This window comes from Colletotrichum gloeosporioides (assembly GCF_011800055.1).
Source record: "Colletotrichum gloeosporioides strain Lc1 chromosome Unknown consensus_19, whole genome shotgun sequence".
NCBI classification, from domain to species: domain Eukaryota; kingdom Fungi; phylum Ascomycota; class Sordariomycetes; order Glomerellales; family Glomerellaceae; genus Colletotrichum; species Colletotrichum gloeosporioides.
The window spans coordinates 258,236-285,163 of record NW_025544664.1 but is presented as its reverse complement, the minus strand read 5'-3'; the positions used below and the strand labels follow the sequence as shown (position 1 = coordinate 285,163).

The window sequence follows — 26,928 nt, the reverse complement described above, 5'->3', positions numbered from 1 at the left end:
TGCGGTTGTTCGCGATGCCTATCAGTATGAATCTCAAATTTGAATACTGCAACAGCATCTGTGATATATCAGCTTTCATGGCGAATTGCAGACTGCCGCCAGCTTCTTGCCATTCAGTAGACTTGCTCGGCAAGCTTACAGAGAGACCTTGCGGCCATCGGCTCTCATCAAAGCCGACCAAGACCTTGCTTGGAAAACATGTTTCGCAGCTATTACAATGAGATTGACGTCTTGCCCGCCGAACATTATGGGCTGTGGGTTCCAATTGAAGAATAGTTTGTTTCCACTTGATCGTCAGTTGGTCTTTGAGTTCCATGTGTTGTCATCGTCCGATATTTTCACCAACTGCTATATTTCGGTAGCCCGCGCGATCCGGAAAGTCATGGCATTTTGAGAATCTTTCTTCCCGTCTCTACACCTTCGAAACTAATAGTTCATCATTACTTACTTAAACGAGAACTAGACGCGGCCATTCGAACGTTCGGACTTTCCTGGATCATAGCCTTCAACCATGACGTGTAAGCTGATCAACGACAACGAGGTATAATAGAAAGGTTTCGTCTTCTCTATGTGATTCAATTAATTCTCTTGTTTGCCTGACCTGTCAGCAGCCAAGCGTAATGCAATTAAAAGTTCATCATATGATCTTGCCCACGCCAAAGCGACATTCCAAGTCAACATCCAATATGTCGTTTCGAACCAGAGAAGGCAGCTCTTGGGACTTCAAGCGTAACGTTGTCAACACAGGCCTCCCCACAGCAGCCGTCAAGCCCGACTCTAATGATGTACCCCAATTTCACGACGTCATCGTCATTGGTGCTGGCTTTGCGGGCTAGCCGCCAGAGATTTATCTCTACAAGGCCTGAGCGTACTTCTTCTCGAAGCTCGGGATCGCATCGGCGGCCGTACATGGACTGCAAAAGGGCAAAACGATGATTACGAAATGGGCGGCCGCTGGGTCCACCACCTGCAACCTCACGTGTGGAGTGAGATGTGTCAATATGGTCTCACGGCGACCGAGAAGAGTGCTGGCATGGAGCCGGACTGTCCATTGATTACTGATGGCAACCTGAAGAGCATGCAGGAGGCGGGCGCCTCGTTTGCCCCTATCGCAGCTGCTTTCTTCGACGTCGACGGCCATGGCGGGCGAATTGTTATGCCTCAGCCGACTCGACCTCTCCTCAACCACAAAGCAATCGCCGTGTAGGATATCAGCGCCGAAGAGCGTATAAACCAGATGAATGTCACGGAGCAAGGAGAAGGGCTACTCAGAATATGGATGTCGACCTCAGGCCTGACTGACATATCCCAAATTGGGTTCTTAAATCTGCTATGGCTTTATGCACTCTCTGGGTACAACTTCCAGCGATATCTTGAGATCAACGGAGCCTTCAAGATTCCCGGAGGAACCACAGCGCTAGCCGAAATGATTTTTGCCGAATTCAAGGGTGCGTCGTTGTTCAACCGCCATATCACTGCTATCACCTCGCATTCGACAAGTGCAAACGTTCAGGTCAAGGGTGGCCAAGAGTTCTCTGCCAGTCACGTTATCTGCACCGTCCCAGTACATTGCCTCGCCGATATCGAATTCATACCTGCCCTGCCTCCTTCGTTTGCCTCGATCGGGCACTACAATTTTGGCGGAAAGCTTCACGTGCATTCATCAAAATGCGCGGCTAAATTCTTTGGCGTTACTACTCCTTCCAAAACTGCCTGCTTTGGCATTACTGAGTCTGCTTCTAACACTGGGGGTGTCAACATAGTTGCCTTCAAGAGCGCCCATCTTGAAGCACCCGGTCGGCCACCATTGACGATCCTGGATGACGCCCTCAACGAGTATCTCTGGCATGATTGGCGGAACGACCAGTTCTCCAAAGGGGCTTGGCCTGTCTACCCTGCCAAGGTCCTTTCGGAAACCCTCGGTACACTCATGCAGAACAGGAGAGCGTCTAGAAGGCTTACTCTTGCTGGGTCGGACTGGGCCGATGGCTGGGTTGGTTATATAGATGGGGCTATTGAGCAGGGGCGTCGCGCTGCGTTCGCCCTCGCTGACGAATTGGGCTCTCAGCGATGAAGTCCAATTTGACACCGCATGGGTTGTCGCAGAGAATAGCAGTTCCGACAACTGCTCACCCAAAAGACGCATAGCTCTATTTCTACATTCTTGTACACCTGATGAGATCCAGACGTTGGTTCACTAGCGTGATGGGTGGCAATACGAGGCGTTCAACAGGAACTGCCGTCCAAAGGTATGAAGTCGGGAGTCGGTGGCTGACACTTCCGACCACGGAAAACGGCGCACGCCTGTCCCCGCGCTACTGATGCTTTCTCAAGCTCAGGTATTTGGAACCCCGGACTAAGAGACACCATCCTCCACAATCACTGAAGATCATAGGCCCAGAGCGAATATGCCACCGGCACGAACACTCTGATATGTATCCACTTTACAGGTTGTAGGGCGGGGTTCAGTAGCTACATCATCACCGCTGCCTCTAACCACCCAGAGCCAATATTTGCGGGCGTAAGTAAATAACCATCTCATCTCACCACGACTAGTTAATTTTTGGGAATGAACCAACTGCCATGCTCTTGCCAGAAATCGACAATACCTTTGGACAAAACCTTCAAGATGGCCATCAGCATCAAGATTCTCCAGACAGGGACCATATGAATCCGCCCTTCCCACCGCCATCAGCCTGCAAAGAAAGCTGTACTTCTACGTCGCCTATCAGTCTTTCTTGACAGGTCTTGGACACCGCCACTGCCAATCAATACGTACCTAATCGATCATCCCGAGGGACACATCCTATTCGACTCTGGCGAGTCTGCGAACACTCTGAAACCGGGATACTTTCCGTTTTGGATGCCCTTTTTCCACTTTGCTGTCGATATCAATGTCGGAAAGGACGAGGGCATCGGTTCTCTTCTCGAGCAGGAGAGCCTTGCAGCTGCCAACCTCAAGGCAGTCGTACTATCTCATCTTCACCATGATCACGGCGACGGGCTACCAGACCTGGTTGGAGCACCAGTCTGGATCACTGAAGAACATTGGCAGGCATACGGGAAGCCAATCCATGCTACAATTGAAGGGGCTGTTCCGAATCAATGGCCAGAAACGTTCAAACCTCTACTCCTTCAGCCAACCGGTGGCCCTATTGGACCATGGAACCAGAGCTATCCTATAACCGATGACGGGAAAGTGGTGGCTGTTGACACACCCGGGCATGTGCCAGGACATGTGTCGGTGATTGTATACGCCGATGACGTTACGTATCTCCTGCTTGGAGATGCTACATATGATCAAGATCTACTTGACAAGGAGCTCACGGATGGCGTCAACAACAATCCAGCCCTGGCAATCGATTCTCTGAGGAAAGTTAAGGAATTCGCAAGTAGCGAAAAGGTTGTGCTCCTCCCTGCTCACGACCCACAGACAGCTCACCGCTTGGCGGAGAGGACCATATATAGACCTAGCATGGTTCAAAGTTCGACGGAGGACACGTCTCTGGACGCGACATTTGGACTATTTCTGGCGCTTTTTGTAGCTCTTGTGTTTATGTGGCTGAAGTTAAGGCAAAGGCAATAGTGGCAGGTTACCTTATGGCATTCCCATACCGAGCTCGTCGCGTTAATCATGACATGTTGATAAATACCGTGCCACAGCTAGTATCCTAGTCATCGCGTCTATGGTAGCTTAGCTGAAACTGTAGTGGTTGTCAAGTTGAAGTGGGACCGGCTTGTTGCCGAACACGACGGCATGATCCCGATGATGAAGTTTCCCCTTTTCTCTCTGCCAAGAATTGTCGTCCCCATTTTCTGTGGACAATACTCCAGATTGAAGGAAACTCGAATCAAGGCGTTCATTCGTATTTATCCCTTACAGACTTCTAAGCTTCTTGAATAAAGTGTCCTGTGAGCCAACAAACCCCCACGTCCGGACTACTTCGTCGTGGGGCATCGGGAGAGTATCCCTGTTAAGCATGGCTGACACCCTGATCATGTCGCCATCTGATTCTACGGTAGCGGGCTCTGACTTATTTCCGAAAGCAGAAGGCGCTCCTGTATGGAGGAGTCGGCGACCGAGATAACCGAGCTCTGGTGATGGAAGGTTGATTTCCAACTAACAGTTCCACATCAGGAAGAACAGTTGATTAACGTTGTGAACTTCAGTTATGTCTGAATTTGTGGAAGTCTTGAAGGCCGCGAGATCACGTTTCCTATGCCATGGCAAAATCCCGTCTTGGTGCCTGATTGCTAACCCAACATTAGATATCATCATGGGCTTGCTGATCATCGTCTTCCTGACGGGCCGAGACGGTAGGTTTAATGGCAATAAACGAACCACCTGAAATCATTGCCGGGACTTATCAGGTACCGATCTTGATGTTGACGTCCAATCGCAAGCTATCCTAGGTGTGCACATGGATCAGTCGTACTTCATTTGGGACGTTTCCTCCGAACTCCCAAATCTAGCTAGGTTCATGTTGGTAAATCCATCCCCAGCCATGCAGCATCAACCTTCCCCACTGGGAAACGTGAGCATCCAACAAGCTTATAAGATTGGTCTGCGAAGGATTGCCAAGGAACATCGTGATAATTTACAATTTGGATGAGATCCTTGGCCATCGTTAAGCCAGATAGCTAACCAGGAAAGAAGCAACAGACGTCGGGATAGCTCCGTCTCGAACCTCAATGACTACAGCATATGTACGTACGATCTAAAGCCTGGCGAGTCTGAGAATCAAGCTATAAAACCATAGAGCATCGTCAGACTTTCTGGTGAAATGATGTTTCCGAGCTTTGAACTACCAGCATCTACCACACTCATTTGACGCTGCACTCGTTTCAATATGCGATCCTTCACTCTTTTGTCGTTTGTCGGCGCCGCTCTCGCAGCTCGCCCATTCCTCAATGAACCCGACACTGGAATCGAGGAAATCTTTGGTGATCTCCCAGCTGGCGAGTTGCCTCCCTTAGACCGACTCGTCGGCTTGCGGGACTTCGATTGGGCAGCCCGCCACTACCTCAACTTGTCAAGCTACACATTCTATCGCAATGGCGCAGCAGGCGAGTTCTCCTACCGGAACAATCTAGAAGGCTTCCATCGCCTCCGCTTCCGTCCCCGGGTCATGGTCGACATCACCAAGGTCGAGTCGATGATGCCGACAACCATCCTCGGTCACAACTTCTCTGCCCCTTTCTACATCAGCCCCTGTGGCCGTGCCGGTCTAGAACATGCCGAGGGAGAACTGGGTCTCGTCGGTGGTGCAGGGCAGGAAGGCATTCTCTACATCCCGGCCCTCCGGACTACACGCTCCGGCGAAGACATTGCCAACGCCAGAGTCGATGGACAGGTGACCTTCCAACAAGTCTACCTCGAGCACAACGACACCGCAACCCAGGAGATCTTTGATCGCGCCAAGGCTCTAGGCCACAAAGCCCTCGTCTTCACGGTGGACTCGGCCGCGGACGGTAACCGCCACAGAGCAGCCCGCTACGGCGTTAGCTCCGCTGATACCGCTCTTACCTACAACACCTGGGAATACGACAAGCATTTGCAGTCTATGACCGACCTGCCTATCATCATCAAAGGCGTCGACACCGTCGAAGATGCTAAGCTAGCTGTGGAACATGGAGCACCCGGTATCATCCTTTCCAACCACGGCTCCCGCCAACTCGACAGCTCACCGTCAGGCTTGGAAGTGGCGCTGGAAATCCATCAAGAGGCGCTGGAAGTCTTCACGCAGACTGAGGTGTTTGCCGACGGCGGTGTGCGGTACGGTGCCGATGTACTGAAGCCGCTTGCGCTTGGTGTCAAGGCCGTTGACCTGGGGCGCCCATTCATGTTTGCGAATACGTACGGTGCTGAGGGTGTGGCGAGGGCTGCGCAGCTTCTGAAGCATGAGATTGCGATTGATGCTGCGAACCTTGGGGTTGCGGATCTGAAGCAGATCAATTCGTCTTTCGTAAGTCACCTTCCTCATTCCATTGGTTTGCAGCTTACTCAATGTCTCTATAGGTCAAGCTCCAATACAACGGCTGGTACAGCTGAGCGCTTGAAGCCCTCGAAAGCTTGACATTCAGCTGTATTCGGATATCACGAAACCGATTTCACGATTGGGTTGGTGATAGGGTCACGTTTCCTCCGGCAATGTACTCAAGTCGTTCAAGTTACGTCAAGTTTACTTCGTTGTATTTGAATAGACATAGAATAAATTGGAGTCTTGACTGATCCAAGGAAAGGATCACTATTGCAAAGTGATTCGGCGAGATGTTGACCAAACTTGTCAAGTTATTCCATGTTTTGTCTCATACCAGTTGTCATCTCATCGGAAGGGATGAAAGAATGAGCGAAATAACAATCGATTTATATAGAATGACGTCTGCTTTGAGAATCCTTTTTGCAGAAGTTCGATCAGTTCCGGCTAGCCAGGGCCAACTAATTTCACCGACACACGATACTATGCTATTTTCGACCTTGACGTGCCCTGGGATGATGGCCGTTCTGAGTTTCAAGGCACATCCGCCCCTGCTAACAATCAACAAAGAGCCAGCATTGTCAGTATTGGGACATTTCGGCAGAGATGTAAGTTCGGGTAAATCATGCCTGTTTTGGCACACCGTTCCCGGATTGCCTCCAGTAGGCGGCCGTCACGAGTCGTACATCATGAGGTACACTAAGGCTAGGAACGCCCTCTAAGGAACCTGAAACCTTGGCTCTAAATTATACATGGACATACAGAAGAACGAGATGGAGAATTTCGAAGATCACTTGAGACTAAATTTACCGACATCTGATACCTTGCGACATTAATATCATCTCAAACCGTGGCGGTCAGCCCCGGCAGGGCTGAGTATGTGATGTAGATGATTTGCCAGGAGGTTGAACACGCGGTTATCGACGTCTCAAAGCATTGTATTCAATCTTGTGCGCTTATTAAGGCAGTAGACAGTACTATCTGTTCATCTTCCGACTTCTCTAGCAATCCTTTTGACATACAATTAGTATATATCCCCCCTCTCGTACCGACATCCCATCTGTTCAGCTTTTTATTCTCCCGCGAACAGTTATTGATTATTTCTGTCACTTTTGCCTTGACGTGCTATCAGTTATTGAAACATGAAATACCCGGCTTTTCTTCTCGCTCTGGTCGCCGCTACGGAGGCCGCTCACTGTAACGCTGGATGGGACAAACCCGAAGGAGCCTCATGCTCTCTTAACCAAGTATGTTTACCCACTATATCACAACAAAAGTTGTACAGCCAGCTAAAAAGCTCTAGCCCAATACCTACTGTGTAAGTGAGCACCTTCGCTATCTCGAAGAGTGTTTTTAATACCAGATGTACAGTGTAAAGAACCCGGTAACAAAACCGAAACATTCCCGACGCGCAGAGTGTGCCACAGCCCGCATAATGGCGAAGAGTCCGTTCTTGTCAAATGCCTGGGTAGCGGTGTAAGTATCTGGCCCCTGAGAAAGTACTTCAAATCACTCACATGCATATTTGGGAATAGATTGTGCTCTGCGTAAGTTATGCTTTCTCAAAACTCAGTGCTACTCTCACATTTACCGTAGTGCCCATAATGGATAATTGGCCGGAGAACTTTGAACAACTGTATTTCATGTTCATAAAGCTTCAAGGCATTTTGACGAGTGATTGGCACTTACTGATGGAAGGTGGCAAGCAGGCGGTGCAGGTGTTCAGTATGTTTTAGCCTTATGATTTGGCGGAACATCGTAACGGTACAAGCATGTTCATTCCAAGAAGCATTGTATTTTTCATTACAGTCTATCTGGAATCATTCATCAGAATTCCCACAATTTCAATTATTCAACGGCTTCGACCTTGAACGAGGATCAATTAATGCCGTACGAATTTCCTGAGCAGTGCATTATTCGGGCGATGAGCGCGCTTCAGGTCTGACTGGGTGCTCAGAGCTTCTTGGTGTGCTATGAGCACTCGGTAGCCCACTACAAAGTCCATTTCCATCGTTCTAATAAAACTACAATAACCATTCATGCCGTCGAAGGCACAGAGGAAGATGAAGATGAACGCCAACCATGCCCGGAGCAGGCACTCGTACAACAGTGGCATCAACGATCGTTCGTGTCGGGTCTGTAGCAGTCTGCATAAAGTAATATCGACCGGATTGGATGATCTCACGTGGGTGACGACACGACGTCGACAGTCTACACTAGAGAACTGGCAAGCGTCGTTGTAGCCCTGAAAAAGCTGATACAAACAAGCAGAACGGAAATCATAGGAACGAAGCTTTTATCTACACCAAGAATCAAGGCGCGATCGAATCGTCAACCAATCTAAGCATCAACTGTATGTGCTGTATTACGAGGTAGAAAAATATATTTGAGCATCCCGGAACTCCTCCTAATTGTCCATGTTGCGTTTTCATTATGCTTGAATCGTGAATTGTGCTCTCCCCTTCATTCGGCTCTGACCTTGGATGCCAAGAGAGGGTGCGGCTTCGGCCTGGGACTCAGCATCTCTTGCTTTATTGGGATCTTGGTCTGCTGCTTTAAGTCCATCAATATTTGCGTGATCTTATCGAGACGCTCGTCAATACGATCAATCTTGGCCCTACTGTTGGTCTCTGGTGGTCAGAAAAACAGAGCAACTTGGGGACCCGCTGGAGATGGCAACCCACTATTCCGGTGATATGAGCACTCTCTGTGCTTGGGTCCTGTGCTTCAGTTGGAGCTTTCGTTCGCACGAAACCTTGGAAACCTTGCAGCTAGTACAGGGCGAACCCTTATCGCACCGAATCTAACAAGGATGGTCAGCATCGTGTGTACTTTGTAGCATGAGACGGAGAGGCCGAAATGTCGTCGCATTTCAGCCTACCAGAATGGCTGTGCAGCCTAGCGACTAACACCGGCATGGACAACAACTACCTTTCGAGAACGGCACCAGTCGCACTACCAATGCAGTGAAATTAGCCTCAACCTCAACTTAACAACTCGATCGATCGATGATTCATCATCGTAGTTTCTTATTGGTCCAACTCACCGATCGAAATGCCGCCGGCCGGGGCTCGACCTCCGCCCGCTCCACCTTGACTTGGTCCATGTCCAGTGTGTGTTTGCTTGACAATTGATCCGACCAACCGCCCGACGGACAACGCGGAGCGGAGATGGAATAAAAGGTTAGCCCGAGGGCGATGGGACGTCGTCAGCCTTAGGAGGAAGATCAGCTTTTGAGTTGATTGAAATTGCTGATTAGTCGGGTTGGACCAGGTAAAAGAACGCCGCTCGCGTGGGCTCACGATCCGTCAGGTGGTGCGTCGGGCGCCCGTCGGACCCCGGGTCTCCCGGGCGCGGGGTGGGAGAACATGCGCTTCTTATACATCGAATACATAGTGACGATATAAACTGCTCTGTGGGATGCGACCAACAGGATACGGTCTGGAACTCTTGCCCTTATCCGCGATGTTGGCTTTTCCCCCGGCGGGTGGCCTTTCAGCGGTCCGCGGATACAGCGCCGGTGGCATGCCGTCTACCCACTTCCCGAGGGAGCGGATTGGGTAATTAATCGCCGAACGTCTATTTTGGAGGTGAGATGAACATTGCAGTGAGGCACAGAGTCTGGCAGTTTGCTTGAAAACATGCTACTGGTCGTTTGCGTAGATCTTGCGTCGGGGATACACCCGATCACTAACTTTCCTCACTGGTAGAAATACAGACGTCTTCATCATCGTCGATTGATCTCGGCAGCGGGGTGCAAGGGCGGCGCGGACGGGGCCCGAAGAATCCGGCAACCGAGGGTCGGGGACCCCGCGGGTATGCGGGTTGGGTGAGTTGCAGGTCGGTCTGCCGCGGGCCCGAGGACATGTTTCCCCACCGGCGAAACGTGGAGAAGCATAAATATCGACTCAATGTGAGTTCAACGGCTCTCGTGCGCCAAGTGGGATGGGGAAGGGCCTACAATTACGCCGCAATGCTCCGCTTAGCCTTGGGCAATCGCGATCAATCAGCAAAGTCTATCCCTGTGAAGGAGCCTGCGGATAATGGGCCTCTGATTATCGACGTCAAAATCAGTGACACACCCCCGAAGTGCAGTTTTCATCACTTTTGTTTCTCCCTTTTGTTTCTCCCTTTCTAAGGCCAGTTTTTGATGGTGGTGCAGGGGATTCTGGTACACCTATCAAAATGCGCTAAACGCAGAAGAGTAACGAGAGGTTTGTGGAGGTTTTCATAGCACGTCAGCAGCCTCACCGTGTACTGTGTCACCTACAGGTACTGAGCTGAGCTTCAGAATTCGACCTATCAGCATCAGCTGTTTATCAGTTACATGTAGCTCACACAACGGGTATCGCCGTGTAGGTGCAGGGCTTGCTTCTGAGTTTCTGACCTATCAGATGATGGTTGTCTTGGACACGTCGGCATGAGGCGGCTCGACAAGGTCCGCTGCAGCCTGATCGTTCCTCCTGCACAAATCCTATCCAGTGCCAAGTTATCACCTTTTGAAGCATCGTCAGCCTCAAGCTTGCTCATCGCGTATCGTCTGTCTGAGGACATTCCAGATTTTCTCCCCCCCCCCCCCTCCCCGGNCATTCCCAATTTTTCCCCCCCCCCCCCCATCCCTGGCACGTCTCGCAAGGTCTAAAGCTTCATTTGCATCCTCGTCCCTTCCTGTCGACATCGGTGTCTTCGTAATCTCGTGGCAGCCTCGCCGTCTCAGGTATTTGCCATGCGACTCATCGACGTTGAAACAGGCAGGCTGGAAGAATTCCACAGCGATACGCCCAGCTACGCTATCTTGTCTCATACATGGGGAAAGGACCACGAGGAGATATCATTCCAGGATATGCAGCAAGAAGAGGCATCCCAGCGACAATTCGGAAATAAGCTAGATGGGTTCTTTAAGCAGGCAAGATCCGATGGTCACAGCTACGTCTGGATTGACACCTGTTGTATCGACAAAAGCAACTCTGTCGAGCTAGGCGAAGCCATCAACTCCATGTACCGATGGTATAAGGAATCGTCTATTTGTTACGTTTACCTTGCGGACGTTTCTAGTCGTACCGGAGAAGTCGATCTGGAGAAACTTCACACGAGCCGTTGGTTTACACGAGGATGGACCCTGCAGGAGCTCTTAGCTCCTAGAAGCCTTAGATTCTATGACTGCGATTGGTGTCCGTTAGGAGAGAAAAACGAGCTGGCTGGTGCTATCAGAAGCATTACAGGTATTCCATACGGGATTCTCCTTGGTTTCGATGATGTGAGCAATGCTAGCGTCGCACAGCGAATGTCTTGGGCAGCCAAAAGAGTCACAAAGAGAAAGGAAGACTTGGCATATTGTCTCCTGGGGATCTTTGATGTCATGATGCCCATGATATATGGGGAAGAGGAGCATGCATTCATTCGACTCCAGGAAGAAATCATAAAGAAAACTGCGGACGATTCAATTCTCGCGTGGGGTATAAGCCCTGACTCCAACGACGGCGTTGAACCCGAAAATATCGACATCCATCTTTTCGGCAACGCTTTAGCCACTAGCCCTGCTGCTTTCATGCACAGTGGCAACATAGTGTCGGTGGGAAATGGGGACTCAACCATAGAGGGACTGGAGACTGCGAGGGGTTGCTTGCCGTTGCGTCTCCGTCTCAGCAATACCGAGACTGGACAGGCTATCGGGTTTCTCAACTGTCAATCCATGAACCACAATGACGCAGTGGTGGGAATCCCTCTCCTTTGCATTACGCCTGGCGCAGTGCCACGGGAATACATACGACCGGCGGGGACAGACGCAGTCCTGCGTGTACCTCCGACAGAGGCAGATTCGGCACCTAGACCTATTCGACTTCGGGCTTTGCTGCCGAGCAACAAAGCAGCACTGAGTCAATGCACGTACGGCTTTCACATCAACCAGTGGTCCGAGCTCCTGAAAACTGATCTGAGTGTCGTCGATACCTATTCCGATGGACAATGGAATGAAGACCGGGCGGTCATTAGTACCGTTATGGATATACGACACAATGCTGCTCGGCGGTCTTGGTGGAAGGTTCGCCAAAAGACTGGAGTGTTGAAAGACTTTGTAATTGCTCTCGAACTTGGCGTCAAGCAGATGGAAGTGCACGCAAGTTGCCATCTTATGGTTGCATCTAGGGACACGGCTCTTGACATAATTGCTCGAGCAACAGTCGATTCAGATGGCTTTTTGGGCAGCAGGATTGCAAGCAACGACTCTTTGACGTTGGGAATTAAGCTCTCGCAGGATTTGCCCGGTTCGAAACTTTATATGGTTACATTGGCAACACCGGCGACACCGTCACAGTTGATGGACATCGTGGTGGACGCAGATCAGGAGCTGAAGATACTTGCACACACAGACTCACTCTTGAAACTATTTGCAAAGAGTTGGCCGGTCAGCTTGAATTTGTCGGGGTTCAAGAAACCACTGGAGGGAAAAGAGCAAGCTCAAGATCCACTCTTTCTCGATCTCCTAGGAGAAAAGGAGGCAATCCAGTCCCAAATTTCCCTGGAATCCCATTCGATCCAAGAGTTGATGGCGCACTCTGAGAGTAGACAGAGACAATGGCATCGCTTGATGTTGATCAGTCTTTGTAGAGATCTTCAGCTGAGCGACACTCCTTCAACTGACAATATTCCTAAGATCGTGCGAAGAGCGTTCATACTTGCAATTACCGGTGGACATACCGCGGCCATGGAATATCTCTGGAAATATCTCGAAGTTGATAATACTATCGAAGATTCTGAAGGGCGAGGTGCTCTATCCCTGGCAGTTGCTGCAGACAATATTCCAGTGCTGGAGTCACTCTTATCCAAAGGATTTGCTGTGAACCGCTCGGACAGCTGTGGACAGTCTCCCTTGTCAACAGCAGCCCTGCTGGGGCACCATGCAGCCCTGCTGATGTTGCTGAAGACAGAGACATCCATCAGCTTTCATACCAGAAACGGCCAGACTCTGATAGATGTGGCAGTGAAGGCGAATCACTGTGCAGTTGTCCGAACGCTGTTGGAAAAGGGAGCAGACGTAAGAGGCGGGTTTCAAAATCAGTCTAGATCGCGCTTAACAGCTCAAAATGAGCCTCCCCTAGCTGTGGCCTCCCGTCTGGGCTTTGCTGGCATTGTTGAATGTTTGCTCCAATATGGAGCCAATGTCAATGAAAAAGGCCTGCCTTGTCTTCCAAACAGCGTTGGATTTCGAGCCGACTGCCCTGTGTTGGCCATTGCTGCATATATGGGCCACCACGACGTTGTTAATTGTTTGTTAAGCCGAAAGGCTGACGTCAATGCAACCGATGGAAGTCGCCGAACGCCGTTATTATTGGCTGCCAGGAACGGCCATGACCAAATCGTCCGACTTCTCCTCCAACAAGGCGCCGACACTGAGTTGTCAGACAGTAAAGATGGCGGGACGCCGCTAGCGTTTGCTTCCACGTGTGGCCATCGTCAGGTTGTTGCATTGCTTTTGGAGAAAGGCGCAAACCTTGAAGCCAAAGACTTCGAAAGTCAAACACCGATTTTCCACGCCATTCACGCAAGGCGTGGTGAGATCTTGCAGTTGCTTCTCAGCCGGGGCGCCGACGTCAATGTCACGCAGAACGGAGAAACCCCCCTTTTTTACGCAATACGATACACGGAGGTGGAGGCAGTTGATCTTCTTGTCAAACATGGAGCCAGGATCTCGACAGAAAATAAGTTTGGCAAGTTGCCATTGCAATATGCCCAAGATCAACTGACCCGCCCCATTAACAATCTCAACGAATTTAACACTGAACGGCGTCAACTGCTTAGGGCAAAGCGTGAGGAAATCATTCGGAGACTCGAGTCTGCCACCGTCGAACATGACCAACATGCGGGGATGACGACTAAGCCAACGCTCAAATCTAGAGCGCAAAAAACATTGGTACAGTTGATCAAAAGGTGAGAAAGCTTCCGAAGTACACTCTACGGGCTCTCACGGCATGGGTCAAAATTGCGTGAAGGCGATGACAAGTCCCAAGGGAAGTTGGTGAATTCTGGGACTTGTAGTAATTAGTCTGCGCAAACATTTCTGTTTTGAAATCCTCATCGCATCCAGACTGTGATGGTACCACCACCCGATTCGAGGTTCCAGGCCCAAAGTTCCTAGACATACTTCAAAGACCGATGTCTCAGATAACGAACTGATTCTGAACATCTGAAGATCTACTGTTCATCATCCAACTCAGGTCTCGAAGCTTGGGCCACCTGCCCCACAAACCATGTGGTTCACTGCTGTGCCACATTGGCGCATCGGCAACAAAGCTCTATTGTTGGCAGCAACATATGGAATCTAATGACGGATATCAAGACTTACAATACGTGCTTGATATGCTGCTACTTACTGACGGACATGACTCGAGCTACCCGACACTACATCTGGCACTACCGTTGCTAAGGCCGTATTTCCAAGCCACCATCTCTAATTGGTATCGCCTGTCCATGAGTGGGGGTCTACACTGATAACAAAGAGCTACTATGATGCGGGGGCCCTCCATGGGACCATGTCACAGCATAAAGACCTGTCGGCAGTCACAAACCCCGTTGCTGAAGGAGTTTGTTTCCACATTCCCACATGAAGATCTTCGCTCGGGCGAGCCAGACAGAACCCGGTGAATGAGACGTGTCCCACGCAACATCTCAACCATCGCCAGCCATCATCGTGTAGAACCCGCTCAAAGATGTCTCCCTCCCTGGGCGGCGTCGTGAACCCGTACCTGGCAGCCGGGGCCGCGATCCTCTTCGCCCTCATCCTCACCGCCCTGAAGCCAAGGAAACAGCAACAACTCCCACCGGGAACGGACCTCCCGCCGGGCCCGAAGCCGAAGCCCCTCATCGGTAATCTCCTCTCCATCCCCCCGGTACACTCGTGGCTCGCCTTTCACGAACTCATCAAGGAGCACGGCCCCATCGTCCGCCTCTCCATCCCGGGCCAAGAGCACGTCCTCCTCGGCACCGAGACCGCCGCCAACGACCTCCTCCGCCAGCGCGGTAACATCTACAGCGACCGCCACTATGCGCCCGCGTCCTCGCACCTCCTCACGGACGACCACATGCTGCTGCTGCTCCCGTATGACGAGCAATGGCGCAAGTACCGCCGGTTCCTGCACCAGGTGACAATGTCCCCCGTTGCCCCGCTCTACGAAACGGAGCAGAAGATCGAGGGCATCCGTCTACTGCGCGACTTGATTCGCGACCCCAGCGACTACGAGGCGCTCTTCGAGCGTTTCAGCGTCGGCCTCGGCCTGCGCATCATCTACGGCCTGCGGCTGGAGAGCGGGCATGACCGCGACGCGAGGATGATTCTCGACATCGTCCACGAGCTCGAGCGCGTCGGGTCGCCCGGGGCGTACCTGGTCGACCTGTTCCCGTCGCTCATGTATGTGCCCGAATGGCTCGCACCCTGGAAGAAGTACCTCCGCGCACGCCGCCGGCGCGATGAGGATTTCTTCCACGAGCTCATTGACCGCAGCAAGTCGCCGTCGTGGGCGCGGAACTGGCTTGAGACGAAAGAGCAGTGGGGCCTCACGCGGCGCGAGGCGAACTGGATGCTTGGGTCCGTGTTCCAGGCCGCGGCCACAACCTCGGGGTCGGCGCTCGCGTCATTTGTGTTGTGCATGATGCGGAACCCTGGTTGGTTTGAGAAGCTTCAGAAGGAAGTTGACTCAGTCGTCGGGCCCGACAGGTTACCCACCTTCACCGACATTGCGGCGCTGCCTCTCGTGAGAGCGTGCGTCAAGGAGACGATCCGCGTCTACCCCATCACCGCCGGAGGATTCCCCCATCGCTTGACGGAAGACGACACTTACAACGGCTATTTCCTGAAGAAGGGGACTGTTGTGCATGCCGTGCAGTGGGCTATCCAGCGAGATCCGGAGCAGTACCCCGACCCTGAAGCCTTCAACCCTGACCGCTGGCTAGACCCGTCTTTCCCGACGTACAAAGAGCCTCTGACGCAGTACCCCAACCTGCAGAACTACTCAGCCTTCGGCCATGGCCGAAGAATTTGCCAGGGTATCAACATTGCCGAGAGGAGTCTCAACCTGAAGATCGCGATGCTGGCTTGGGGTTGCAACGTCAACAGAGCCAAGAATTCTGCCGGAGAGGAGATTATACCCCCTGTTTACAACTTTGTCGAGGGTTTCAACGTTCAGCCGAAGCACTTCGATTTTGATCTCAAGCCGAGAAGTCTTGAAAGAACGGAGCTGATAGAGAAAGCGTACGAGCAGTCACTGAAGGACGACCCTCTTCTACAATAACTTAATACGGAGGGCAGTAATACTAAGCGTAATGATCATTCAATGAATTCCAATATCTTAGCCATATCTATTTTGAAATCATGTACAGCACCCCGAGATATTCCAGCAAGGTCATGATACCCGATTTCACCACCGATGGCAAACCAGAAGAGCCGCACTCCATTTTCCGTAATGACCATGGTTGTACAAATCTCCATGAAATAACAGGCTGAATGACGAACAGAAAAAACGCCACAATGAATCGTAACAGTCTCAAGTTCCCAGGCCCAACATCGGTGTGGTGATAGTCGTCCCCGGCTCATTAAGCCTCCTCTTGACCTCCATCCCCAAGCTCTGAATCGCCCTAATCAGCGGCACAAAGTCCTTCTCCCCTCTCGACGCAACTGTCATCACATCACACACCTGCTCAAGCAGCGCAACGTCGTCCATATGCGCGCGTACATCGGCCGAATGCAACACGCTGTTCATCAAACACGCGTACGCGACGTACAGGCGATAAATGCCAAACAGAACACACATCGTCTCCGGGAACGGGTTCTTGACCAGCACCATGTGGACGACGCTCAGCAGGCGGCGCGACGCGTCGACGGCGAGCGGCGAGTCGGGCACATCGGCATCGGACATGACGGGGCGCGGCGAGTTGGAGCGCAGCACAGAGAGCTTGCGCAGCATGAAGATGACGTACGTGTAGCCCGACATGGCGACGTCGCTCATCATCCAGGCCTCCGACTTGTTCTCGCTGGACATGGTCTTGGTCACCCACTCCTCGACACCCCACTCCGCGAAGAGCTGGCCGATCTCGCGGCAGAGGTCCTCGGTCTTGGGCCGCATCTCCTCCTCGGTGCAGTTGCTGTTTTCGAGCTCCTGGAAGAATCGTGAGAGAATGAAGGTCTGGCGGGACCCGACGAGGAAAGCGATGGTGGGCACGGCGTTGATGTCGGGTTGTGCGTCTGCTGACAGCCAGGGCAGGTTGACCTTCCAGGAGTTGATGCTGGCGGTGATTGATGGTGGCTTGTTGAATAGTAGGCGGAAGAAGAAGTCGATCTGGATCATTTCCCAGAAACCCTTCCGGTCGGCATCGAGTTTGGCCTGGTCTAGAAGAACGCTGGTGCCTTCTGTGTGAGCGTCGAGGTTGTGAATGTTCAGCTTCTGGGCATAGTCGGTGGCGTAGGTGTACATCCGCCAGCTCAGCTCTTCGTCGAAGCATTCCGCAGCTGTGCGACACTGTAAATCATATTGAGTTAACCAAACCATTCGGTAAGTGGAGTACTTTTTGGTGCGAAGCTCACCATGAAGATCGCAGCTGTGAAGTCTGTCGTTGTCCCTGTTGCTTCCCGTTGCCAGAGAGGCAGGGAACGAAGACAACACAGATACAGCATGCGCACATACTGCAAGCCGCTGCCGGCATTGCCCTCAAAAGTTGCCCCAAGAGCGCAGCCGTGGTAGAGAATACCGTAGTAAACCACGAGAATAGCCGGATCTAGGTGAACATGAGGAAGATCAAGCAAGTCGGGGATCAGCTTGATGAGTTTGAGATTTATCAAACTCACAAACATCTCCGTTTGCATGTGAGTGAAGTAATCTGGTAACACAATGAGTAATGATCAAAGGATTGACGGGCTTAAAGTTCCAACGTACTCTCGATCCATTGTTTGCACAATTCTGGCGGGATAGTGACATTCTCAGTGATGGTCGCGGTAGCAATAGTCTGTAACCTCAGTCGTTGAACCTGATCAACGGCATCTTTCAAGATGGCCGCCGTGTCAATCTCAGGAGTCGCGCTCGGGGTGGCGAAAGACGTCCAGGGGGACGCCACCACCGCCGCGCTCGAAGGAGCCGGAGAGGAGACGTTGGACGGCGCGCTGTTGGATGTTGACGTGTGCCGCAGCGGGGCGGGAGGATCAGACGCGGGAGCAGGGGGTGCGGCATCTAGAGAGCCAACGGCTTGGCCCCCGTTGGGCAGCGTGGTGCAGTGCTCCTCGACGCGCTGTAACCGTTCCAGGATGGTCGAGAGCGCGTCATCCGTTGTGCTAGGGAGTCGCCAAGAAACGGAGTTTGAGCCAACGATCTCTCGTAAATCTGGCCATCGGAGAGACGGCACGGAGGAAAGTAGAGGGGCGGAGACTTACGAGAGGCGGTCCGTCAGGGTCTTGGTCACTTTCCTCTTGACCCGTTGAGGATAGACGCAGTCGATATCGTGTGTTTTACATCTATCGCATGTCGGCATCACCCGACTACACCTGACCTGATGATTTCGAAGACAGCCCGTCAGTTGATGCTCGTCAACAGCGCTCTCGCCGGGGAGAATACAGACTGACCTTTCTGTGTTTGCATCTTTTGCACTACACACAGTGAGATGAGACACAACTGTCAGCCATGAGAGCCACCAAAGCAGATACCCATTGCCCCTGAGAGGAACCAGAGAGCGGACAATGGGCCATGGGAATCTCCGCTACGCACCGAGAGCGGGTTCAAATGTGCTGACTGATCCGCCATGGCTGGCTAGGCTCGCGAGACGTTCGGAGGGCGGAGAAATGGGCTGTGAGGGGCGCGCGGGTGCAAGAGAGGGTAAACAGAGGGGGAGTCGGAAGACAAATAACCATGTACAGGCCCGCGACTAGCCCACCCGAGCCGATCTGACGCATCATGGACGTGGAATCTCCGGGACAGACATGGTTTTGTCTGCCAAAGTCAAATTGGTTACCGCTTGCTGGCTTGGCAAGGGGGGCCTGCTTAGCACGGATCCGCGCGAGCTCAAGGAACGGGGGCCGCGGGCAGCTCAACCAGGGATCCCGAGAAATCCGGAAGCCCACCGGAATGGTGAAAACAGATCTTCCGGGCTGTCAAAAGCTGGGGAAAAGTGATCGGAACAGCTGCGACCGGCTGGTGATGCTTGAAATTTGTTAATGCACGTTAAGGGGGAGACGGCAAGTTCCTGGGCCAAGCCACACCGATAAGTCATAGACGTGGCTAGCGCTAGGTTCCAGATCAAAATGAGTCTTTGGAGAGGCTTGGCTGAGTCCGAGATGATGTTTCATAGGGCTGAAAAAGTCCCCTAAAGGCGGACCTTCGGACTCTCCACAACCGAACATCCGATTGTCCAGAACCAACAACACGGACTAACGAAAGCAAACGATGATGATGATGGAGATAAGATCCTTCAGATCGTGCATGCTACCATGTTTATTATTTATGAATCTCGTCCCGAAGATGGGATGTCATTTTCTATCCCATTCCACTTTCAGTCAACTTGGTTTCAACTGATGGTCGTACCTCACTACTACATCGGGCTTATTATTTACTACTTTGTCACTTTAATTCTTAAGACTCTGTCAATCTTACTCAGACTCCTAAAATTCGTGCCGTCTGGTCTGAGGGACCTCTCGAGCCAACAATGCGGTCTGACAGCGACACGGAGACCGACAGCGCCGTTCTGCCTCCCCCGACAACCGCGAACGAGAAGCAGCACAAGCCTTCAACGTCGGATTCGGTGTCCAACTCGGCCACGACCGTCGCTGAGAAGGAATGGGTCAAGCATGAGGACACCGCTGAGCAGGAGGAGCGGATGAACAACGAGGTCTTGCAACTCGCCCGCCGATTCACCACCCAGTCCCATGGCGCCCCGGGTGCTTTGTTCCCCGTTCCCGCCGAGGGCCCTTTGAATCCCGCCAGCCCCAATTTCAACGCGAGAAAGTGGGCAAAGGCGTTCTACGATATCCGCACCGACACCTCTGAGGGCAACCCGCCCAAGACGACCGGTATCGCGTTCAAGGACCTCAACGTCTTCGGCTTTGGTACTTCCACGGACTATCAGAAGAGCGTTGGAAATGTCTTCCTGGAAGCCGCGACCATGGTCAAGAAGCTCACTGGAGCCAAGGAGCAGCGCATTGATATTCTTCACGACCTTGAGGGCGTCGTTCACAGCGGCGAGATGCTGGCCGTCCTTGGTCCCCCTGGATCGGGCTGTTCGACTCTCCTGCGAACCATTGCAGGGGACACCCACGGGTTCCACATCAGCGACGGCGCAACCATCAACTACCAGGGAATTCATCCCAAGGAGATGCGCACGGCTTTCAGGGGCGAGGCGATTTACACGGCCGAAGTCGACCACCACTTCCCGCACCTCACTGTCGGTGACACGCTCTACTTCGCCGCTCGTGCCCGTTGCCCAAAGAATATCCCGGATGGTGTTTCGAGGCGGGAGTACGCTGAGCATCTCCGTGATGTGACGATGGCCATGTTTGGCATCTCGCATACGAAGAATACTCGTGTGGGTGATGACTTCGTTCGTGGTGTATCCGGCGGTGAGCGTAAGCGTGTCACTATTGCTGAGGCTGCGCTTTCGTACTCGCCTCTGCAGTGCTGGGACAACAGTACTCGCGGCCTCGACAGTGCCAACGCTCTTGAGTTTTGCCGCACTTTGAGACTCCAAGCCGATGTCATGGGCTGCACCTCCTGTGTTGCCATTTACCAAGCTTCCCAGGACGCTTACGATGTAAGTCTGAGGTCTCTAATCATCAAAACAGCATAGACTAACATGTTTCAGGTCTTCGACAAGGTTGTCGTTTTGTTCGAAGGCCGCCAGATCTTCTTCGGCAAGACCACCGAAGCAAAGGCTTACTTCGAAGGCCTCGGCTTCGTCTGCCCAGAACAGCAAACCACCGCCGACTTCCTCACGTCCATGACCAGCCACCAAGAGCGCGTCATCCGCCCCGGCTGGGAGGGCAAGACACCCCGCAGCCCCGACGAGTTCGCCCAGGCCTGGAAGGCTAGCCAGCATCGCACCCAGCTCCTCGCGGAAGTCGACGACTACCTCCAGCGCCACCCTTTCGGAGGCGAACACTTCCAAAAGTTCCTCGAGGCTCGCCGCATGGACCAGTCCAAGTCTCAGCGCGCCAAGTCTCCCTTCACGCTCTCGTATACGGAGCAGATGAACCTGACGCTGTGGAGAAGCTGGGTGATGCTGAAAGGCGACCCGAGCATCACGCTCACCATGCTCATCACGAACATCTTCGAGGCCCTCATCATCAGCAGTCTCTTCTACAACCTGCCCACCGACACATCCAGCTTCTTCCGCCGCGCCATCCTATTGTTCTTCACGGTCATCATCAACGCCTTCGGAAGCATTCTCGAGATCATGACACTGTACGCCAAACGAAAAATCGTCGAGAAGCACTCCCGCTACGCCTTGTATCATCCCTCAGCTGAGGCCCTGTCTGCAATGATCGTGGATCTTCCGTACAAGATCTTCAACGCCATCCTGATGAATACCATTCTGTACTTCATGGGGAACCTCCGCAGAGAACCCGGCGCCTTTTTCTTCTTCCTCCTCATTTCCTTCACCATGACGCTCTCGATGTCGATGATGTTCCGCCTCATCGGCTCCGTCACCAAGTCCGTCGCTCAGGCCCTGGCACCAGCGTCCATCATCCTCCTCCTCATTGCCCTGTATACCGGCTTCGCCATCCCGCCGCAGTACATGCAAGACTGGCTGGGCTGGGTCCGCTGGATCAACCCCGTCTTCTACGGCCTCGAAAGCGTCATGCTCAACGAGTTCGTCGGGCGCAACTTCCCCTGTTCCACCTTCGTTCCGATGGGTCCCGGATACGGCTCCGTCGCGGCCAACGAGAAGGTTTGTTCTTCGGCTGGATCCGTCCCCGGCCAGGACTTTGTCAGCGGCACGACCTACCTCTTGACATCCTACGGCTTCAAGAACTCACATCGGTGGAGGAACTTTGGTGTATTGATTGCCTACACTCTTCTCTTCATGGGTCTTCATCTCATCGCCACGGAGTATGTCGCCTCTGAGCGCTCCAAGGGCGAGGTTCTCGTCTTCAGCCGTGCGGCGATGAGCAAGCGCCGCAAGTCTGGCGCTGTGGATGTTGAGACCGGCGCGACTACACGAACTCAGCAGGCTGAAAAGGAGGACTCTGAGGGCGTTGCTGGAATGGAGAAGCAGACTTCGGTCTTCCACTGGAAGGATGTGTGCTACGATATCAAGATTAAGGGTGAACCTCGCCGGATTCTCGACCATGTCGATGGCTGGGTGAAGTAAGTCATGCTCCTCGCAACCCTTTGTTGTAACCCAACTGACACTTGTCTTACAGACCGGGAACTCTGACGGCTTTGATGGTAAGTCTCACCGTTCACAAAGAGATTTTGCTCTTGCTAACAAGCTATGTAGGGTGTCTCCGGCGCCGGCAAAACAACCCTCCTCGACGTCCTCGCAACCCGCGTCACAATGGGCGTCATCACCGGGGAAATGCTCGTAAACGGCCAACCCCGCGACTCCTCCTTCCAACGCAAAACTGGCTACGTGACCCAGCAAGACCTCCACCTGCACACCTCCACCGTCCGCGAGGCCCTCAACTTCTCCGCCCTCCTGCGCCAGCCCGCCACCTACTCCCGCGCCGAAAAGCTCGCCTACGTCGACACTGTGATCGCCCTCCTCGGCATGGAAGAGTACTCCGACGCCGTCATCGGCGAGCCCGGCGAGGGCCTCAACGTCGAGCAGAGGAAGCGCCTTACCATCGGCGTCGAGCTCGCCGCCCGCCCCCAGCTCCTGCTGTTCCTCGACGAGCCGACCTCGGGCCTCGACAGCCAGACCTCGTGGTCCATCTGCAACCTCATGGAGAAGCTGACCAAGAGCGGCCAGGCGATCCTCTGTACGATCCACCAGCCTTCGGCGATGCTGTTCCAGCGGTTTGATAGGCTGTTGCTGCTTGCGCGCGGTGGGCGTACCGTGTACTTTGGTGAGATCGGGAAGAATTCGCAGACTTTGGTTGATTATTTCGTTCGCAACGGCGGGCCTGAGTGCCCTCCTGGCGCGAATCCCGCGGAGTACATGCTGGAAGTCATCGGTGCGGCGCCCGGTGCTCATACCGATATCGACTGGCCTGCTGTCTGGCGCCAGACTCCCGAGTATCAGGCTGTTCAGGATGAGTTGACTCGTTTGAGCTCAGGGGCTCAGGGTCAAGTCCAGGCATCGCAGACCGAGGACGCGTCTAGCTACAAGGAATTCGCCGCCGGTTTCGGAACACAGTTCTTTGAGGTCACCAAGCGTGTCTTCCAACAGTACTGGCGTAGTCCGTCGTACATCTACTCCAAAGGCATCTTGTCCTTTGGTGCTGTGAGTCAATCCATATCAACCTGCGCGAGACTACATTCTGACTGATTTAAAGGCTCTCTTCATCGGTCTCTCCTTCTTGAACGCAGAAAACACCCAGCGCGGCTTGCAAAACCAAATGTTCGGCGTCTTCATCTTCCTCACTGTCTTCAGCCAGGTCGTCGAGCAGATCATGCCCGTCTTCGTCTCCCAGCGCACCATGTACGAAGCCCGCGAGCGGCCATCCAAGGCATACTCGTGGAAGGCGTTCTTGATTGCCAACATCCTCGTCGAGATGGCTTGGAACTCGGTAAGTCACTCTTATGATTTGATTCAATGTGACCGGAAACTGATCGAAATGACAGCTTGCATCAGTCTTCTGCTTCGTCTGCTGGTACTTCCCCATCGGCCTGTACCGCAACGCCTACCACACGGACGCCACCGACTCCCGCGGCATCACCATGTTCCTCTTGGTCTGGATCTTCTTCGTCTTCACGGGCTCCTTCGCGCACATGATGATCGCGGGTCTACCCAATGCCGAAGTCGCCAGCGGTATCGTCAACCTGTTCGCCATCATGATGTTCGCATTCTGCGGGTACGTCTCCTCTCCCTACCTCACTCCTCCGATGAAAAACACCCCAACTAACACACCTACCCAGCATTCTCGCCGGCCCCAACGATCTCCCGGGCTTCTGGATCTTCATGTACCGCGTCAACCCCTTCACCTACGTCGTCGAGGGCTTCCTCGGCACCTCCCTCGCCAACGCGCCGGTCCACTGCGCCGCCAACGAGTTCGTCAAGTTCAGCGCCCCGAGCGGGCAGACCTGCGGCGAGTACATGGCCGGCTACATCGCGTCGGCGGGCGGGTACCTCGAGAACCCGGACGCGGGCAATGCCACGGAGTGCAGCTACTGCGCGATGGACAACACCAACGCGTTCCTCAAGAGCATCAACGTCGACTTTGCGAACCGGTGGAGGAACTTTGGGCTGATGTGGGCTTACTGCATCTTCAACATCGCCGCGGCAGCGCTGCTTTACTGGCTGCTTCGGATGCCGAAGAAGAGCACCAAGGTCAAGAAGGAGTAGATGAAAGGGGGATTGATGGTGTGTCATTGGGGGTTTGGGGGCGGTATTGGGTTGAGGTGTGAGGAGAATGGGTGGCAGCTTTGCGTGTTAGACTGCATGCATCATCATAGACGTATCATCGCAAGGACTTTATAGATTAATTTTGTAATTCATCATTGTAAATTTTCTTTCTCATCTGCGATTCTCTCATAGTCCCTTGCCTCTTCACATTTTTCTCGAACTCCTTGACTACGAGTCTCAAGTATATGTGGTTTTTTCAAAAGGGACAGGCGAGATACTGTCACACAAACACTTCACAACAGCTATCTAGGAGCCGCCGGGGCGGAGCGGAGGTGTCTTAACTGCGAAGACGACAAAATAAGGTGCTGAATCAATAGAGTATGCAACATAATCCTCACCTCCAATCACGGCCTACATGGGGCTGTAGTGCTGCCGTGACGCTTCATGCGATTGGTCCTTGAAACGGCAGGATTCATCGAGATGCGTTTGAAGTGCATGTAACTTGTTGCCGTGCTTACTGCAGCCGCCAGGAATGCGATTCCGTACGGTAAGTTGGGCGCAGCCACAAAAAGCGGTCTTTTTCGGTGGGAATAAACCATGTCTGGTGCAGCGGTGCAATGCCTGAATCAATGTCCGGCGTTGGACCGTTCAAATGGACACAGTGAGCTAGCTCACTAGGCAGACGCGTTGCATTTGGGCTTTTGGTAGACGGCATCCACTCAGTTTGGATCTTTGGTAGACGCTTATGAGTGCTGCGTCGTCGTTCTCAACATAGGCCATGCTAAATCCGATAGAACCGCCCCGTAAGGAATGGGGTTTAGTTCCTGCGCCGCCAGCTGCAGCCTGTGAGTGAGTGAGTGAGACGGACCGGATCTTATTATGAGCTCCGTTAACCCCACTGAGGCCCGCCCGAAACCGACAGAAGTGGCTGCGGCGGCGGCCGACCCCGGCCCGCGCACTAGGAGATAATTGGCCGGACTTAGGTTTTGGGGACACTTACAGCTGTAGGCATACTTGCAACGACTGGTGATGGCAGTGATGGCTGGAATGGCTCATTGAAAGGAAGAATATATATACGCAGCTCAGAATCTGCGAATGGTTTTGAATTTGAAGAACATCATCAATCCAGCATTCACTCCACACACTACACAACCCTACAAACACTACAACCCGCTACACACACTTATATCTCAATCTCAATCATCGCCAACATGAGCGCCACCACAGCACCCAAGACCCTCGTCGGAAAGGCCATTGGACCTACTGGCTACGGACTTATGGGTAAGCGCATTTGGTTCGACGTAGATTATCTTTTTGCTAACAAAGCTGCACAGGACTGACCCGCCCTTGGGATCAGATTGACTTCTCCGACTCGACCAAGTTGATGAAGACTGCCCTCGAACAGGGCGCCAACTTTTGGAATGGGGTAAGCCTGCCATCTCCCTCTCCCCATTCACAGTATCATCTTTGAGGTATACTGAACCAACAACAGGGCACCCACTACGGAACTCCCGACAGAAACTCTCTGCACCTTCTCAAGCACTACTTCGAGCAATACCCAGAGGACGCCGACAAGGTCGTCCTCAGCATCAAGGGCGCCTACGACGGCAAGACCCACACCCCCGACGGCACCCCGGAGGGCATCCGTGCCTCCGTCGAGGAAGCCGTCCGCGTCCTCGGCGGCGTCAAGAAGATCGACATCTTCGAGTGCTCGCGCGTCGACCCCAACGTCCCCATCGAGACCTCCGTCCAGGCCCTCGCGGAGCTCATCAAGGAGGGCAAGATCGGCGGCATCGGCCTCAGTGAGGTCAGCGCCGCGACCATCCGCCGCGCGCACGCCGTCCACCCCATCGACTCGGTCGAGATCGAGCTCAGCATCTTCACACCCGACGCGGTGACGAACGGTGTTGCGAAGGCATGCCACGAGCGTAAGTTTTCACAATGCCGAAACCATACTCACGCTGTTTTCAATTACTAATTCATCCATCGACAGTCGGCATCGCCCTCGTCGCCTACAGCCCCGTCAGCCGCGGCCTGCTCACGGGCGAGTTCCGCAAGCCTGAGGATCTCCCCGCCAACGACATGCGCCACATGCTGCCGCGCTTCAAGTCGGACGCCTTCGCGCAGAACTTCAAGCTCGTCGAGGCCGTCGAGAAGATTGCGCAGCGCAAGGGCGCGAACGTCGCGCAAGTGGCCATCGCGTGGGTGCGAAGGCAGGGCGCCGTCCCGATCCCGGGCTCGACCAAGGCGGAGCGCGTGGTGCAGAACTGCGAAGACGTGCAGCTGAGCGACGACGATTTGAAGGAGATCTGGGCGCTGATTGAGAGCTTGCCTGTCGCAGGGCAGCGGTATGGTGGCAAGTTCGAGCAGTACCTTAACCAGTGAGGAGGGGTTGGTTTCTTTGTGATTTCTGTTGGTATCATGTATGTCTAAACGCCTCTCAAGCAGCGGGAACGTTGCTGTAATGTATTAATAA

General features: G+C 53.2%; 7 protein-coding genes across 7 annotated transcripts; 6 read left to right on the top strand and 1 right to left on the bottom strand.

Annotated features, from left to right (window-relative positions):
- Positions 1-686: 686 nt before the first annotated feature.
- On the top strand, positions 687-3,586 carry GCG54_00006379 (Monoamine oxidase N; the record flags this gene model as incomplete). Its single annotated transcript, XM_045406382.1, has 4 exons — positions 687-816; positions 885-1,153; positions 1,208-1,993; positions 2,798-3,586. 4 exons carry the CDS (start codon positions 687-689, stop codon positions 3,584-3,586), a joined length of 1,974 nt encoding a protein of 657 aa, XP_045267674.1.
- Positions 3,587-4,850: 1,264 nt separating this feature from the next.
- GCG54_00006378 (Cytochrome b2) lies at positions 4,851-6,052 on the top strand (the record flags this gene model as incomplete). The annotated part of the gene is made up of 2 exons (XM_045406381.1): positions 4,851-5,966; positions 6,020-6,052. 2 exons carry the CDS (start codon positions 4,851-4,853, stop codon positions 6,050-6,052), a joined length of 1,149 nt encoding a protein of 382 aa, XP_045267673.1.
- A 4,652-nt stretch (positions 6,053-10,704) lies between these two features.
- GCG54_00006377 (Vegetative incompatibility protein HET-E-1) lies at positions 10,705-13,908 on the top strand (the record flags this gene model as incomplete). Its single annotated transcript, XM_045406380.1, has 2 exons — positions 10,705-12,527; positions 12,585-13,908. The coding sequence occupies 2 exons, from the start codon at positions 10,705-10,707 to the stop codon at positions 13,906-13,908; spliced, it is 3,147 nt and encodes a 1,048-aa protein (XP_045267672.1).
- Positions 13,909-14,683: 775 nt separating this feature from the next.
- GCG54_00006376 (Cytochrome P450 monooxygenase psoD) lies at positions 14,684-16,261 on the top strand (the record flags this gene model as incomplete). The annotated part of the gene is made up of 1 exon (XM_045406379.1): positions 14,684-16,261. One exon carries the CDS (start codon positions 14,684-14,686, stop codon positions 16,259-16,261), a length of 1,578 nt encoding a protein of 525 aa, XP_045267671.1.
- A 252-nt stretch (positions 16,262-16,513) lies between these two features.
- GCG54_00006375 (uncharacterized protein) lies at positions 16,514-18,488 on the bottom strand (the record flags this gene model as incomplete). Its single annotated transcript, XM_045406378.1, has 4 exons — positions 16,514-17,485; positions 17,551-17,843; positions 17,900-18,291; positions 18,391-18,488. 4 exons carry the CDS (start codon positions 18,486-18,488, stop codon positions 16,514-16,516), a joined length of 1,755 nt encoding a protein of 584 aa, XP_045267670.1.
- Positions 18,489-19,655: 1,167 nt separating this feature from the next.
- On the top strand, positions 19,656-24,452 carry GCG54_00006374 (ZEB2-regulated ABC transporter 1; the record flags this gene model as incomplete). The annotated part of the gene is made up of 7 exons (XM_045406377.1): positions 19,656-20,756; positions 20,808-22,312; positions 22,369-22,393; positions 22,446-23,390; positions 23,443-23,676; positions 23,732-23,961; positions 24,026-24,452. 7 exons carry the CDS (start codon positions 19,656-19,658, stop codon positions 24,450-24,452), a joined length of 4,467 nt encoding a protein of 1,488 aa, XP_045267669.1.
- A 1,211-nt stretch (positions 24,453-25,663) lies between these two features.
- On the top strand, positions 25,664-26,837 carry GCG54_00006373 (Pyridoxal reductase; the record flags this gene model as incomplete). The annotated part of the gene is made up of 4 exons (XM_045406376.1): positions 25,664-25,733; positions 25,787-25,878; positions 25,945-26,380; positions 26,446-26,837. The coding sequence occupies 4 exons, from the start codon at positions 25,664-25,666 to the stop codon at positions 26,835-26,837; spliced, it is 990 nt and encodes a 329-aa protein (XP_045267668.1).
- Positions 26,838-26,928: the final 91 nt, after the last annotated feature.